The sequence below is a fragment of the Galeopterus variegatus genome, unplaced genomic scaffold (genome assembly GCF_000696425.1).
Source record: "Galeopterus variegatus unplaced genomic scaffold, G_variegatus-3.0.2 Scaffold960, whole genome shotgun sequence".
NCBI classification, from domain to species: domain Eukaryota; kingdom Metazoa; phylum Chordata; class Mammalia; order Dermoptera; family Cynocephalidae; genus Galeopterus; species Galeopterus variegatus.
The window spans coordinates 320,634-334,464 of NW_007727071.1; the positions used below are offsets into that span (position 1 = coordinate 320,634).

General features: G+C 56.7%; 3 protein-coding genes across 5 annotated transcripts in view; 2 read left to right on the forward strand and 1 right to left on the reverse strand.

Annotated features, from left to right (window-relative positions):
- Positions 1 to 424, forward strand: part of TYMP (thymidine phosphorylase) — a 3,783-nt gene extending 3,359 nt beyond the window's left edge. The window contains exon 8 of the mRNA XM_008573760.1: positions 185 to 424. Coding sequence (XP_008571982.1) covers positions 185 to 424 — 240 coding nt within the window. The remainder of the gene's footprint in view (positions 1 to 184) is intronic.
- LOC103591314 (protein SCO2 homolog, mitochondrial) lies at positions 372 to 2,023 on the forward strand. Its single transcript, XM_008573748.1, has 2 exons — positions 372 to 511; positions 1,155 to 2,023. The coding sequence occupies exon 2, from the start codon at positions 1,168 to 1,170 to the stop codon at positions 1,975 to 1,977; it is 810 nt and encodes a 269-aa protein (XP_008571970.1). The 5' UTR covers positions 372 to 511; positions 1,155 to 1,167; the 3' UTR covers positions 1,978 to 2,023.
- Positions 2,024 to 2,110: 87 nt separating this feature from the next.
- NCAPH2 (non-SMC condensin II complex, subunit H2) lies at positions 2,111 to 13,605 on the reverse strand. Of its 3 annotated transcripts, none has more exons than XM_008573750.1 (20): positions 13,381 to 13,605; positions 8,421 to 8,522; positions 7,413 to 7,468; positions 7,210 to 7,294; positions 7,059 to 7,127; positions 6,824 to 6,903; positions 6,599 to 6,744; positions 6,146 to 6,229; positions 5,563 to 5,693; positions 4,467 to 4,538; positions 4,061 to 4,127; positions 3,825 to 3,932; positions 3,628 to 3,681; positions 3,402 to 3,472; positions 3,217 to 3,310; positions 3,064 to 3,129; positions 2,896 to 2,951; positions 2,711 to 2,812; positions 2,462 to 2,611; positions 2,111 to 2,393 (listed from the first exon to the last, which is right to left on the reverse strand). In XM_008573750.1, the coding sequence occupies exons 1-20, from the start codon at positions 13,486 to 13,488 to the stop codon at positions 2,253 to 2,255; spliced, it is 1,842 nt and encodes a 613-aa protein (XP_008571972.1). In that variant the 5' UTR covers positions 13,489 to 13,605; the 3' UTR covers positions 2,111 to 2,252. The 3 variants fall into 3 exon arrangements, with proteins under 3 accessions (XP_008571972.1, XP_008571971.1, XP_008571973.1); XM_008573749.1 differs by having other exon boundaries at positions 3,064 to 3,132; XM_008573751.1 differs by lacking the exon at positions 3,064 to 3,129.
- Positions 13,606 to 13,831: the final 226 nt, after the last annotated feature.

Genomic DNA, 13,831 nt, shown 5'->3' on the forward strand with positions numbered 1-13,831 from the left:
GGATGAGGACCAGGACACCCCTCCTGCGCGTGCGCAGCGCCGCTGACTCATGCGCCCTGGCGCTGGGCGGAGTTGGGGGAGTGTGGGGCGGCGGGCTCGGAGGCTGGGGCGTCCTCGCCGAGGGTTCCTGGAGAGAAGGTCGAGTCTGGGGAGCAGTCCCGGAGAGACGCGCTCTTGCCGGCAGAAGAGGTCCAATCCGCGACCCCCCCTCGAGGCCGGCCTGGAGCGAGGCCGCCCGGCCGAGGGGAAGCACGCGCTCTCGAGTCTGGGGAGCAGTCCCGGAGAGACGCGCTCTTGCCGGCAGAAGAGGTCCAATCCGCGACCCCCCCTCGAGGCCGGCCTGGAGCGAGGCCGCCCGGCCGAGGTGAAGCACGCGCTCGGGCCGGAAGCAGAGCCGCGCGCGGGATCCGGCCGGTCGCACTGAGGCCGCAAGTGTAGGAGCCCGAGACCTCCACGCAGCCGACCTCCGGGGGCCCCCGAGGCAAGGGCTGCGTCGGCGTGGCCGGCACAGGTGTCGTTGGGCGCCTGGACGTGGAGAGGGTGGGGTTCTGTGGCAAATACAGACGCCACGCACCTTCCAGGAGGGGAGGCTCACCCTGGAGGAGGCGGGCGTGGGTGGGTAACTGGCCGCGCCGCCAGTGGCACAGGTTTCCTGCTGACCGTGGGGAGGAGGGCTCGAGAGACATTGTTGAAGTGAGCCTTAAAGGGACAGGAAGGGGTTGGAGGAGTGGGTCACTTTTGGGGGTTGCAAGCCAGAGTTTCCGATCTCCTTTCAAGAAATGGGTTTATTGCAAATAGATACACAGATCAAGAACCCAGCAAGGCTGCACTTGGCATGCTTTTGGTCACCAGTGACAAGAGGCTTGGCTGCTGAGGCCAGACAGGCTTTGCAGAGGTGCATGCGCAGGCGGGGGGGGGGGGGGGGTCCCAGGTTAAAGGACAGGAGTAAAAGGGGCAATAACCAGATGCAGAAGTTTCATGCTCCCTAAGCTGGATTTTGAGGTCCCAGAGCTGGAGCAGTTCTGAGCTCAGCTAAGCCTGAGTGTGGGCTTGGTCCTTCAGATGGATAGCAGATTTCTCCAGAGAGAAGGGGGCAGCACAGGCACCTTCATGTTCCCTCCTTTCCAGCTCCTAACTCCTCTGCTGTTTTCCAGGAGCACCAGGTCCATGCTGCTGCTGCTGCTGCTGGGTCGAGGTCCCAAGGCCTGGCCTGGACTCCGTCAGCTCAAGTCGCTAATCCTCCCTAGGACCCCGGGAGGTGAGGCCCTGCGTGTGAGGTACCGGCTCTTGTCAAAGCAGGGCCCCGCAGAAACAGGTGGGCAGGGCCAGCCCCAGGGCCCTGGGCTGCGAACTAGACTGCTGATCACTGCCCTATTTGGTGCCGGGCTGGGTGGGGCCTGGCTGGCGGCGCGGGCTGAGAAGGAGCAGCGGCGGCAGCAACAACGGACAGAGGCACTCCGCCAGGTGGCTGTGGGTCAGGGGGACTTCAGCCTGCTGGACCAGCACGGCCAGGCTCGCTGCAAGGCTGACTTCCGAGGCCAGTGGGTGCTGCTGTACTTTGGCTTCACTCACTGCCCAGACATCTGCCCAGACGAGCTGGAGAAGCTGGTGCAGGCAGTGCGGCAGCTGGAGGCTGAGCCAGCCCTGCCCCCAGTGCAGCCCATCTTTATCACTGTGGACCCCGAACGGGACGATGTCGCAGCCATGGCCCGATACGTACAGGACTTCCACCCAAGGCTGCTGGGTCTGACTGGTTCCCCAGAGCAGATTGCACAGGTTAGCCGCAGCTACCGTGTGTACTACAGCGCTGGCCCGAAGGATGAGGACCAGGACTACATCGTGGACCACTCCATCGCCATCTACCTGCTCAACCCCGACGGCCTCTTCACCGACTACTATGGCCGGAGCAGGTCAGCTGAGCAGATTGTGAACAGCGTGCGGCAGCACATGGCCACCTTCTGCAGTGTCCTGTCCTGAGCCACCATTGCAGCCTGGACCCTGTCATTAAACGGGGTGTGTTTAATCTCTGTGTGTGATTTGTACCACCAGCTCATGGAGGTGCAGGGGCTGGGTAGCCCTTTTCTCTGCATAGAAAAGGCATTTTTGAGGGTTTATCTTTAGGGGTTGGTGGAATAACACCACCGCTTTATTAGGCTGGGCCAGCCAGGAAGCAACGATGGAGTGAGCAGGTGCACAGCTCTTCGGCACACGTGGGTTCCACACACCCTCTCCCCTGCCTCAGTGCTCCCCACTCAGGGCTGAGCCATGGAGGGGGCAGTGTAGGTCTGGAAGCGCTTGTGGGCTCGCTGGTGTGTGAGCAGTCTCAGGGACATGGTGTCCACGGCCGCCTCCAGCCCCGGCTGCTGGGTGATCTCCACTGTGTAGTCATTGGCCTGCAGGGGTGTGGCATCAGCACGGTCCAGGGACCATTTCCCCCTCCCAGGCATCCCGGGCCACTCACCAGCTGCAGGGAGGCCAGCATGGAGCGACACACCTCAAAGGCAGGCTGGCCGGCCACAAGCTCCGCAAAGGGACACCACTCGTTGAGCCGGGGGAACCGTGAAACTACCTGGTCCCCATAGGTGTGGATGTCAAAGGGCATGTGTTGCTCCTACACAGAGGAGGGGCACATTGGTGACTGGCAGGGCAAGGCCCTGGACAAGCCAGAGGCAAGCAGGAGGCTCCAGTTCTCTACCAGTGCCTGCCTCACCTGCTCCTGGAGCAGGGGCTGGATGGTGTCCTCCCAGTCCCTGATGCGCTGGCTCAGCTCTGTCTCCTGGACAAACTTCTGGGAGGTGGTGATGAAGAGCTCCTGGGAGGGAAACCAGTGAGGGATACTGCAGGGGCCTGGGACACCCCTCACCTGGCCCCCCACTCACTCTGACCCAGGCCTACCACATTTCTTCGAACCAGCTCCTCGTAACTCAGGGACGCCGGAATGGCCTCTGCATCTGGGAAAGGGGCAGCTGTGAGCAGCTGCAGCTGGGAAGCCACACCCTCCCCTGTCCTCAGCTCCAGCAGCCCTTACCTACTCCCTGGCTGGATGCCCACTCTCAGACCTACCCAGGTCATTGGTTTCCCCGGGCTTTGCCCCCTCAGGGTCCATGCACTCCTCAGACTCTAGATCATCTGCTGGGATATGGGAGAGGCCCCACAGGCAGCTGGTCAGTTAGCGGCAGGTGCTGGACATGCCCCACACCCCCAGCAGGCACCCACCTGCTGCCCCCAGATCTTCCAGGGAATCCTCCAGGTGGTCATCATCCGCAGGCCACAGCCCCTCCTCAGCCCTCTGCAGCCACCGCTCAGCCATCTGTCCAGAGAGATCCTCTATGAGAGGCACTATTGTCTCCCATCGGGGGCCCCAAGGGTTCCCAGACCATAGCCCAGCAGCCAGTATTCACCTCCCTCCTCTGAAGCTTCCGGAGGGTCTCCAGCTGCTCCCTCACGTGCTTCCAGTACAGGACCTCCATGTCTGCAGACAAGGGCCTTGTGAGGGCCTCCTTCGTCCTGCCCAGGCCCACACCAGTCCACTCAGGGCCTTAGGTGACCCCAGGCAGGACGTAGGCGTGGGGGAAGGCAGAGTAACACTGTCTTCCCTGAAAAGAGCGCACAGGACCCCAGCCTCACCTGCAAAGGACGGGCCCTTTCGCCGTGGCCGCCTGCTGTCAGCATGATCAGCGTCTGCAGGAGAACTCAGTCAGCAGGAACCAAGCCAAGGCCCCAACCTGCCCACAGACTGAGGGCTGCTCATAGCATTGGAGAGGTGCTGAGCCTCCTCCACTGGCGCTGACCTGGCCCTGGCTCAGCCCACCACCCCCACTCACAGGCGGCCAGGTACCACTGGTGGAAGTCCTGCAGCTTGGTGGCACCCTTCCTCTTGCGCTTCTGTCCTGGAGCATCCTCCACACACGGGGGCACAGAGTAGGGCCTACCTGGGGGCAGACAGGGACTGTCTCAGCAGCTGTGGGATCAGGGTACGGAGCCTACCCCCACCCCACTACCACATGCCCTAGCAAACCCAGCCAAGGGTGTCTGAGTGGAGGTGTCCCCACCCAGTTACCTTTCTTGAAAGGCTTAGAGTCTAGGGAATCGAAGGGGTCCAGGCTCTGCCAGGGGTCTGGGGTCTCCTGAACAGAGAGCACAAGCAAATGCTGGGGGTAGCAGGGGGTACACACTCTCCCTTCCCAGAGCCCAGACACCAAGTGCAGTGACAGCCCAGAGAGGGCTGGCCACACTCAACGCAGGATCACAGTGAGCAGCATGCAGGGAAGGGAAGGGCCCAGAGCCATGGAAGGAAACTCCAACTTCTGGGAGGACCTCGCAAAACAGAGCAAGTGCCCAAAGGGCCCAAGATTGGGAGCTCCAGCATGAAGGCACCAAGGCCAGCAGGAGCAGAGGCCTGGCGGGCATCTGCACGGTCCTCACACACGCCCTCCCTGCAGGGGTCGGGCCCTGATGCCCCTCACCTTTGGCAGGGACACAGGCTCTGGGGCGCCCACTCGCTCCCGCAGCATGTACTTCCTTGGCAGGGCGGCACTCTGCAAAGAACCATCCCAGAGGAAAGTCGTCTCTCCTACCCCTTCTCCATCCAGGTTCTGGGCACCCCCGAGCAGCTCTGCCCAGGGTCAACGTTAAAAACCCTGCAGGGACCCTCTTTGGAGACAGGAAGTTCAAATAGTTCAAGAAATAAAAAGTAAAAACCCTAAGAAAAATTTCAGAACATAAGAGAGTGCTACAAAAAAGTTTGTGGGAGAGCCGGTCCCGTGCCTCACTCTGAAGAGTGCGGTGCTGATAGCGCCAAGGCCGCGGGTTCGGATCCTATACAGGGATGGTCAGCTCGCTCACTGGCTGAGCGTGGTGCTGACAACACCAAGCCAAGGGTTACGATCCCCTTGCCGGTCACAAAAAAAAAAAAAAAAAAAAAAATTTGGGGGAAAAAAAAATTAAAAAACAGGGCAAATCTTGCCATGAACTTTTAAAATTATCCTCGTGTACACAAACTAGTGGTCATGGGATAATTTTTCTTTAAAAATATGAAAAAAGAATAAAATATGAAAAACATCCATGTTATCCACCAGCCAGAATTAAGAAATGTTAACATTTTCTCCTGTATGCATCAGGCTGGTTTTTAAAAAATAGGTTAAAAAGGATTTCTTATCTCTAGGGTGTACAAAGTGAACCCTTGGGGGTTGGAGGCAGGCAGCAGAGGCCTCCAGACATGCCCTCTTCTACCAGCCCCACCGCAGAAGGGCCAGTGGCCATCCCAGGTAGCCATGAGCTGCCTAGGGCCCAGACCCCTGAGTGCCAGCCCACCCCCAAGGAGCAGTAGCTGCTCTGCCCAGGGGAAACTGCCATCCAGAAGGCTGGCTGAAGGACAGCCTGGCTTCTGGGCAGAGCCCCCACTGGCCTGATGTGCAAACACCAGAGAGGAAGAGCAGAAAATAATGGCCTGGGAGCCAAGGCCACAGCACTGGCCTCCCCATAAGGGTGATTCTGCCCCACTGCCAGGGCTCGCCCGGTTAACAACAGCTCAAGCTCTGCAGGACTCAGCGTGGGCCCCACCTGCTGTGGGCTCCTGGGCTCCTCCGGCTCCAGCAGGGCCTGGGGGGCTGTGGCCTCGGGGAGCTCTACCGCCTCCTCTGCGTCCTCATCCTCACCCCTCCCGCTGGGCATTGGGCCTTCTGGAGAGATGCCTAGGCAGGGAAAAGAGCAGATGGCAGATGGGGGACTGCCCCCATGGGGTGAGGGGCCAGGCTGCCCTTGGCTGACACCAAAGAGAACCTGACAGGCCACTCCCTCTTCTCAGTTTCATTCATTAGAACACGGAAAATTCAATGGGCGTCTTAGGCTCTCTTCTTTACACTGATGTGTTTTGTTTGGCTCATTTTATTTCATAGCAAATGTGTCTGCCTGGAGAGGAGGCCGGGAGAGTGATCAGAGGGCAGTCACTGAACCAAGATGGGCCAAGGCCTGGGCGCAGGAGAGCCAGCTCCAACGTGTGGCTACTCCCCACTCTGTGTCAACCCATGACAGGCCGTGGAGGAGCTGAGCAGGCAGGGCAGGCCGGGACAGCTGAGTAGCCCCATTCAGAGCCTTGTCCACCAAGTTCTGCCTCCCTGGTTCCACCACAGAGCTCTCTTCTCACCTGGTTCCTGGGAGAAGCCGAGCATAGGGTCAGGACTCCTGCACCCAGATACTTCCATTGGCTGCTCTGCAGCCCTCCTGGTGCCTGAAAGAGACAGGGATTGGACAGGATCAGCTCAGCCCCTCCCCCGGAAGGTCCCCACCGAGTGTCCAAGGAGCCCCTCCAAGGGGCCAGCACAGGGACAGAGCTCAGCAGGGACCAGGCCTCAGAGCAGAGCCCAGGGCTAGGCATCAGGACCAGAACTACAACCAGCTATGACCTCGTCAACTTGCAATCAAGGCACAGCAAAGACGGGATGGGGGTGAGCTCCAGCCAACCTGTAAGAGCAGAGTGGGCACCTAGGGAGGGGGAGCTCCCAAGACCAGAGTCATCAGGCATAAGAATCCACCCCGGAAGACCCTCTATTCCCTCCTCCTGCCAAGCCCCCCAAGCCCCCCACATCCAAGCCCTCACCTTGCTGGTTCCTTGGCATGGGGCACATGCCCACCGGCTCTGTGGGGGACATTCCTACCGGCTCCAACATGAATGCCCCTCTGGGGTGGGCGGTGGACGTATTCATCCTGAAGTCCTTCCGGCTGGCCAGGATCTCGCCCTGACAGCTGTGCCAGCAAAAACATGCCTGCTGTAGAGACGCTGCCCAGGCAGCCTCCCTGCCCCACGCTGGGCTCAGGCCTGTACCTGTACAGGGGGTTGTTGTTCTTCTCCATCTCGTCAGGGGCTACCAGGGCCATGGGCAGGAGAGGGATGATGAGGAACTCCTGCATGGGGGCCGAGGGTGGGTGAGGTGTGCGTCCTCGAGCTCCAGGCAGGGAACCCACACGAGGCAACACCACCTTCCAATGCCCGGCCAGCTAAACACAACCCCAAGGAGAGTGCTGATCCTCCCCAACCGAAAAGGGGCCAGGACACTCACACTAGGCGCTTGGCCGTTCTTCAAATCCACGTTAACGCGGGAGTTGGGGAAGTCGTCCAGCGACAGGAACTGTGGAGACAAGCAGGAGCTCGAGGGAGCAGAATCCAGGCAGCACACAGTAGGCGGGGGCCACGTGCCCACAACAACTCACCTCATCCTCTGCCTCCAGGGGGGCCTCAGAGCTGCCATTTCCATTGGCCCTGTCCTCCTGCACCGAAGAGAGCTGCTTGGCCCGCCTGAGAGAAAGGAGCATCCCATGGGTGTCCCAGAAGGTGGCAGGGCCTCCCGAGCCACACACAGGTGGAATTGTGTGGATGAGGATCCCGCCTCCTGGCTCACACCCTCTGTACTCACCTCTTGCCAGAGATGAAATCGAGAGCCTGGTAGACCAGTGAGTACAGGTATTCCACCTGGTGACGAGGAGCAGGCAGTGAGGACACAGAAAGAAGGGGCCCACCCCAGTGGCCTGTAGCTGCCCTCTGAGACCTCCCCAACAAGACGTCGTGTATGCCAAGAAGCCTGGCCAGCACCTCCAAACCTCTAGCACAAGTCCTGCCAATTTTGCTGCCAAAGATAATTCTCAAATCAAACTAGTAGTCACATAAGAATTATTCCAGCAGCTGAGGCTGCCAACTTCTCCTCTGCTCTGCCCCCATACTCCATGCAGCAAGCGTGGCCTTCTCAAGCATGGCACCGCTCCCCAGTGCCTATGTCCCTGCTACTCCTGCCAGGGCCCCCACACTGGCACCTCCTCAAGTCCTGGCCTGCCACAGGAACCACTGAGTCTCTGAAGGCCCCAGCACATCTCCAGCCACTGCAGGGCTGCATGACTCCTCCATATACCGAAGGTCCCACCATTAGGATGAGGTCTGGGGATGTTCAAGATGCTGACCAGCAAGGGGTAGGGGAAGGGCAGAGTGTATCCCTGTGCCACCTCCAGGTATATTCCCTGTGGGACGACAGAGCCCACAGCACACATAGCCTTCCTCCTGGCTGTGCCACTTCAAATCCAAGTTTGTTCTTTGGTGTTAAAAGTTGTCAAGGATCAGGCCGGCCCGTGGCTCACTCGGGAGAGTGCGGTGCTGATAACACCAAGGCCACGGGTTCAGATCCCTGTATAGGGATGGCTGGTTGGCTCACTGGGTGAACGTGGTGCTGACAACATCAAGTCAAGGATTAAGATCCCCTTACCGGCCATCTTTGTAGAAAAAAAAAAGTTGTCAAGGGTCAGCGGATGCAGCTTGAGGCACTGGTGAGGCAGGTCACAGACAGGACAAGCACTGCCACCTGCCCCAGCAGGACAGCCAACTGAAGTCCCGCTCACCACCAAAACGCCAAGGCCAGCGGCCAGGCAGGACCCACCTTCTTACTGTAGACACAGGCCGAGCCCTGGATCAACAGTGCCGCCTCGACGAAGTTCATTGTCGTTTTGCCTTCATCAAAAGAAATGCAGATCTGGTCCAGCTGCAAGAAACAACACGGGAAGGGGGAGCCAAAGCCCAGTCTGCAGTCACTTCTTCCTGGGGCAACCCTGCCTGCTTCTGCCTCTGGCAGGGCCACCGCAGAGTAGCCCCTCAGACGCTCCAGCTCTGCTTTGGGCTCACCAGCTGTCCCGTTTTTTTTTGGAGACGAGAGACAGGTCTTTGTGATTCCCCCTACTTCCTGTAACCTCTGACACCGAGTGTTTTGGAAGAGGGAAGCCCCCAGAGTACACTGTCCACAAATGGCCAGAGCCACACAACAGCTCCCTTTGCAAGGCGCTGGAGGCACTCTACACCACGCCCATCCAAGTCAGGGTTAACTCTGACAGACTCCAGCAGGAAGACCCCTCACCCTGGGAGAAGGAAAAAGAACCTCAGAGGTGGGGACGATGGATGCAAAATGCTGGTTCTCCATCCCTTGAGCAGAGAAGTCAGGAAACAGTTCCCAGTGAGTCACCCTCCTTCCTCCACAAGCCCAGCTCCTCTGTCACCCATTGGACATCAGTGTCCTAGGGGCTCCACCCTTGGCCTCTCTTCCCCCCAAGGCACACCCTCTGCATGTGCACTCATCACTCCCACGCCCAACCTGGCAGCCAAATGCTGACAATTCGCATACCCATCTCTAGTCCAGCTCTCTCATGAGCTCCCACACTCACAGCACACATTGAGTATCTCCACAGAGCCATCCAAGTGTCCCCACACATTTTACCTCCACACTTTACCCAGGATCTTACCCACAAAGCTGGCCCCTCTGCTGCCTTGCCCTCAGCAGATGACACTTTGAATCTCCTTCCCACATTTCCCAGCTCTTTGGTTTTGCTTTCACACCTGCCTGGAACACCTGCTCCAACTGTCCCCAGTGCAGAATCCCCTGCTGTCTCCCTCGATGCCCAGAGCCTCCTCGCCACCCCATTAGCATGACCTTGTTGCAGTGTTTTCGAGTCTCTCCTCCCCCAGTGGACTATGAGCAGCAGTAGGGCAATTCTAGCCTTTAGTTCAGTGCTTGCCGCTGGTGTCCAATAAATATTAGAAGAATAAGTGAAACAGAAACACCAGAGCTAACCTTGAGAAATGGACAGAAGCTCGGCAGGCAGATGAAAGGAACAGCATTCTAGAAAGAGTGATGACCTGTGTGATGGAGTTTGGATGTGTTGTACCCGCAAAACTCGTGTGGAAATCTGATCCCCAATGTGGCAGTGCTGGGAGCTGTTTGAGTCCTGGGGGCGGATCCCTCATGAATGGATTAATGCTCACCCTGGGGGGTGGGGGTACTAAGTTCTCACTCTGTTAGTTCTCGTGAGAGTAGGTTGTTTAAAAGACCCTGGCACCTCCTCTCTCTCTCTTGCTTCCTCTCGCCATGTCATCTGCTTGTACCTGCCGGCTCCCTGCCACTTTCCGCCAGGAGCAGAAGAAGCCTGAGGCCCGTGCCAGATGCAGCTGTCCCAGAATCATGAGCCAAATAAACTTCTGTTCTTTATAAATTACTCAGTCTCAGGTGTTCTGTTACCGCAACACAAAAACAAACTGATACACCATGCAAAGGCAGCGGACAAGATACAACTGTTCGGGTAAATGAACATTATATAAACATGGCCAAAGTGTAGAGTATGCTGGGGAGAGGCGAGGTTTTAGGCCCGATGGTAGCAAAAAGGGGAGAGTCTGCAAACAGGTCCCCAAGGCGATCCACTTCCATTAATAATAATTCTCTTTTTGGCAGCTGGCCAGTACAGGAATTGAACCCTTGACCACGTTTTAGCGAACTGAGCTAACTGGCCAGCCTTGTTAATTCTTGAAAGATAAAGGGAGTTTGCTGGTAAGCAAGGGAGGGAGAGGCGACAGGAGCACGGCTGTCTGCGGAAATGTGAGGAGGTGGGGAGTGTCAAGACATGAAGAGCTCAGCCTGAAAAAAGGGGAGGCGAAGAAGTGGGTGGCCCGGAAGCAAGGCCGCAGAGGGGGCCTTCCCTTCAATGACCCTCGGTCCAGCTGGCCCACCTGCTCCCGGGACCTACACTCCATCTAACTTCTTACAACTACAGGTTGGACCTCCCAACTCAGCACAAACCTGTGTGTCCAACTGCCTTCTTCAGTTGGCCCACCTCAGAATCTTCAAACACCATGTTTCCTCTGCCTAGAATATTCTTCAGCTCACTATGACTAGGAAACACCATTCATCCCAAACAAAATTAGGTCCCCCAAACTCTTCACAGAACCCTAAACTTTTTTTTTTTTTTTTCCTTTTTGTCTTTTTTCATGTCCGGCAACGGACCGCAACCCTCAGTGTCGCGCCCGCACCGGACCGGGACCGGCAACGGGATCGCAACCCTCGGCGCTGCGCCCGCCCCTCGCTCAGCCAGTGAGTGGGAACCGGTCTGTATGTGGGATCCGAACCCTCGGCGGGAGCGCCACCGCGCTCCCAAGCGGGGCACTGTAGCAGTGCGCCACCGGGCCCGGCCCAGAACCTTAAACTTTTTTGACAAAGCTTTCATAGGTTTGGGACTAGTCAAGGACACACGTGGTAGTGCAGGTGGGACTCTGCTCTGGCACCTGTCAGCTGTGACTCTGGCACAATACTTAACCTCTCTAAATGCCCATGCTAATAGTTTTTGAGAGGATTACAGGAACGTATGTATGTAAAGCACACAAGACAGTGCTTGGCACAAGTAGGCACCAGATGCATATTATTTATTACAACTCTACACAGTTACTGCCTTGGGATCCATCTTCCCATGTCCTAATGAAAGCAGGATTTTTGTTTGCTTTGCTCACCATCATTTTCTCAGAGTTTAATGTTGTTCTTGGCACACAACAGACACTCAACAACCGTGAGTAAATAAATGGATGAAAGCAGACAGTGTCATAAGACACGTTAGAAAAAGAACATTTGGGGAGCTGTGTGGAAAACGAAAGGAGGAGAATGACAAAACCAGAGGACGGGACATCAGGACTTCGGGGGACAGAGAAAGTTCAGAAGAGCAGACATACAAAGCAGGAGGGGAGCAGACCAAGCCAGGCAGTAGACTCAGCAGGTGTCCCTAAGGACCCTGGTCAATGTGGAAACTCGAATCCACAATAGCTCCACCCAGCACAGTTCTCTGCATTTTCTCAGCAGACCATGCATAGGAGCAAAGAAGGTCTATCATCAGACTCCACGTTCATTTAACAAACGTTTATTCCACACCCACTATGTGCTGGGCACTCTACTAAGCTGAGGAAAGAAAACATAAATGTGGCCCCTGACCTTGCAGAATTTACATTCTAGGTGGAGACAGACCACAAACAAGTTAACTAAATTGAAGAATGGCTTGTAATAAACATTCTGAAGTGCATAAAGTGCTGTAACAGAGAGAACTGTTTTAGATGGGGTGGTCAGCTGACATTTCAGCCAAGACCTAAAGGAAGAAAAAGACTTAGTCACAAAAAGAAGAAGATTCTCTAGTGGAAGCAGAAAGTGAAAGAACCTCAGCCAAGAACAAGCTTAGGATGCTGCAGGTTGACTGGTTCAAAAGAACAAAGTAGAGAACAGCCCAAGATGAGGCTAACAGGGTGAACAGGCCGGATTCGAGGAGGAAGTTTGGATTTTATTCTAAATGCAATGAAAAGTCACTGAGGGGTTTTAGGCAGGGCAGTGCTGTGGACTGGGTTTTAACTTTTAAGAGTCACACTTGCTGCTGAGTGGAGCACGGACTGGACAGAGACAAAAACTCAGGAAGGGAGCCAAGGTAGTAAGGTTTTACACAAATCCAGGCCAGAGATGATAGTGGCCTGGACCAGAGAAAATGGAAAACGGCTGAATTCAAGTGACATTCTCGTTGTATAACTGATAGAATTCATGGGTGAACTAGGTGTTGAGTGTGGCGCTTCACTACAAAAGCTTTTGCCTTTGGTTGAACAGTGGTGCCATTTACCGAGATGGTGGAGACAGGGGTTTGACTGGAAAAACCAAGAGTCCCACTTGCAATACATTAAGTCTGAGCTGCTTCGGTAACATCCTAGTGGATGTCGAGAGCATCTGGATACATAAAAATAGAATTAGAGGAGAGATTTGGGATAGAGGTATAAATCTGGGAGTTGTCCTCATACAGGTGATGTTTAAAATCATGCAAATAAATGAGATTGTTTAGGAGAAACGTGTCGGAAGATGACCTAGGCCCTGCCCCGACAAGTTCAATACTTAGAGACTGAATAGGAGAGAAAAGCGGGCAGTGACATAGGAAGAAAATCATACCACCACTGTTTCAAAAAGGAGGGAGTGGTCAACCCAACAAATGCTGCTGAGTCAAGCAGGATGACACTTCTAGTGTCCCTTGATTTGGTAGCATGGAGGCCACCATTGATCAAGACAACAAAAGTTTAAGTGTGGTGGGAGCCAGACTGCACTGGGCTGAGGAGGGGAAATGAAGCACAGAAACGAGCAGATTGCTTCTTAACAGAGGTCCGGACGCGGCTGTCAACAGGCAAGAAGGATTAAATGCAGACAGGATGGAGCATGTCAGTAGCTTGAAACTGGCTTGAAAACCCAGGATAAGAAATCCCTCTCACATCGTGGTCCCGATCTCTCAAACACGCCAATGTGCACACAATAACGAAAACGGAAAAAACGCTCTCTGGTCTATTCCATCACATTAGAGAAAAATGCTGGCCACCCGCTAAACCGATTTCAGGGCTCATTAACGGGTGGAGACCTGCAATGACAGCTCCAGGCTACCGTCACAGGGGATAATTTGGGGAGGCAGGAATGGAGTTGACAAAAAAGGAGCAAGCGTGAGGACGAGCACAGCCAGAGCGCCAAACGCCACAAACGCGGAGGCGGAGGGGCCGCCCGCAGTCCCCGCCGTCCTCACCTCCTCCAGATACTCGCCCAGCTGGGCCGCCACGTCCACCTCCCAGTTCTTGGTGAGGTCGCGGATGGGCTGCAAGAGGTGGGCGAAGCGCGCCTCCACGTCCTCCATGTCCGGGAGGGGCCAGACGGCCGGCGACCGCAGGGCCGACTTCCCAGGGGTACGGCGTCCTCAGCCCGCCACTGGCCCTGGCGCCATTTTGCTGTTCCCGCCCAGGAAAGTGCGCAGCGCCCGGCGCCGCGCGCATGGCTTTGACGTAAGGCGGGCCGAAGCCTGCAGACGGAAGCGCACCGGAAACGCCGCGGAGCGGGGGGGCGTGGCCTGCTTTGGGCGTGGCCAGAGCGCGGTGGGCGTGGCCATAAGCGAGTGGGATTCGCGACTGCCGCACGCAGGGCGTGACGGGACCGGCCTCGGGGCGGGGCCCGCTTGGTGGGCGGGGCCAACTGCCGCGGGG

Coding starts and splice junctions, on each gene's coding strand:
- LOC103591314 (XM_008573748.1), top strand. CDS start 1,168: ATGCTGCTGCTGCTGCTGCTGGGTCGAGGTCCCAAGGCCTGGCCTGGA.
- NCAPH2 (XM_008573749.1), bottom strand. CDS start 13,488: ATGGAGGACGTGGAGGCGCGCTTCGCCCACCTCTTGCAGCCCATCCGC. Junction 4,128..4,466: donor AGCCTGTGTCCCTGCCAAAG/GTGAGGGGCATC, acceptor CTCTCTGTTCAG/GAGACCCCAGACCCCTGGCA. Junction 3,133..3,216: donor GGAAGATCTGGGGGCAGCAG/GTGGGTGCCTGC, acceptor CCCATATCCCAG/CAGATGATCTAGAGTCTGAG.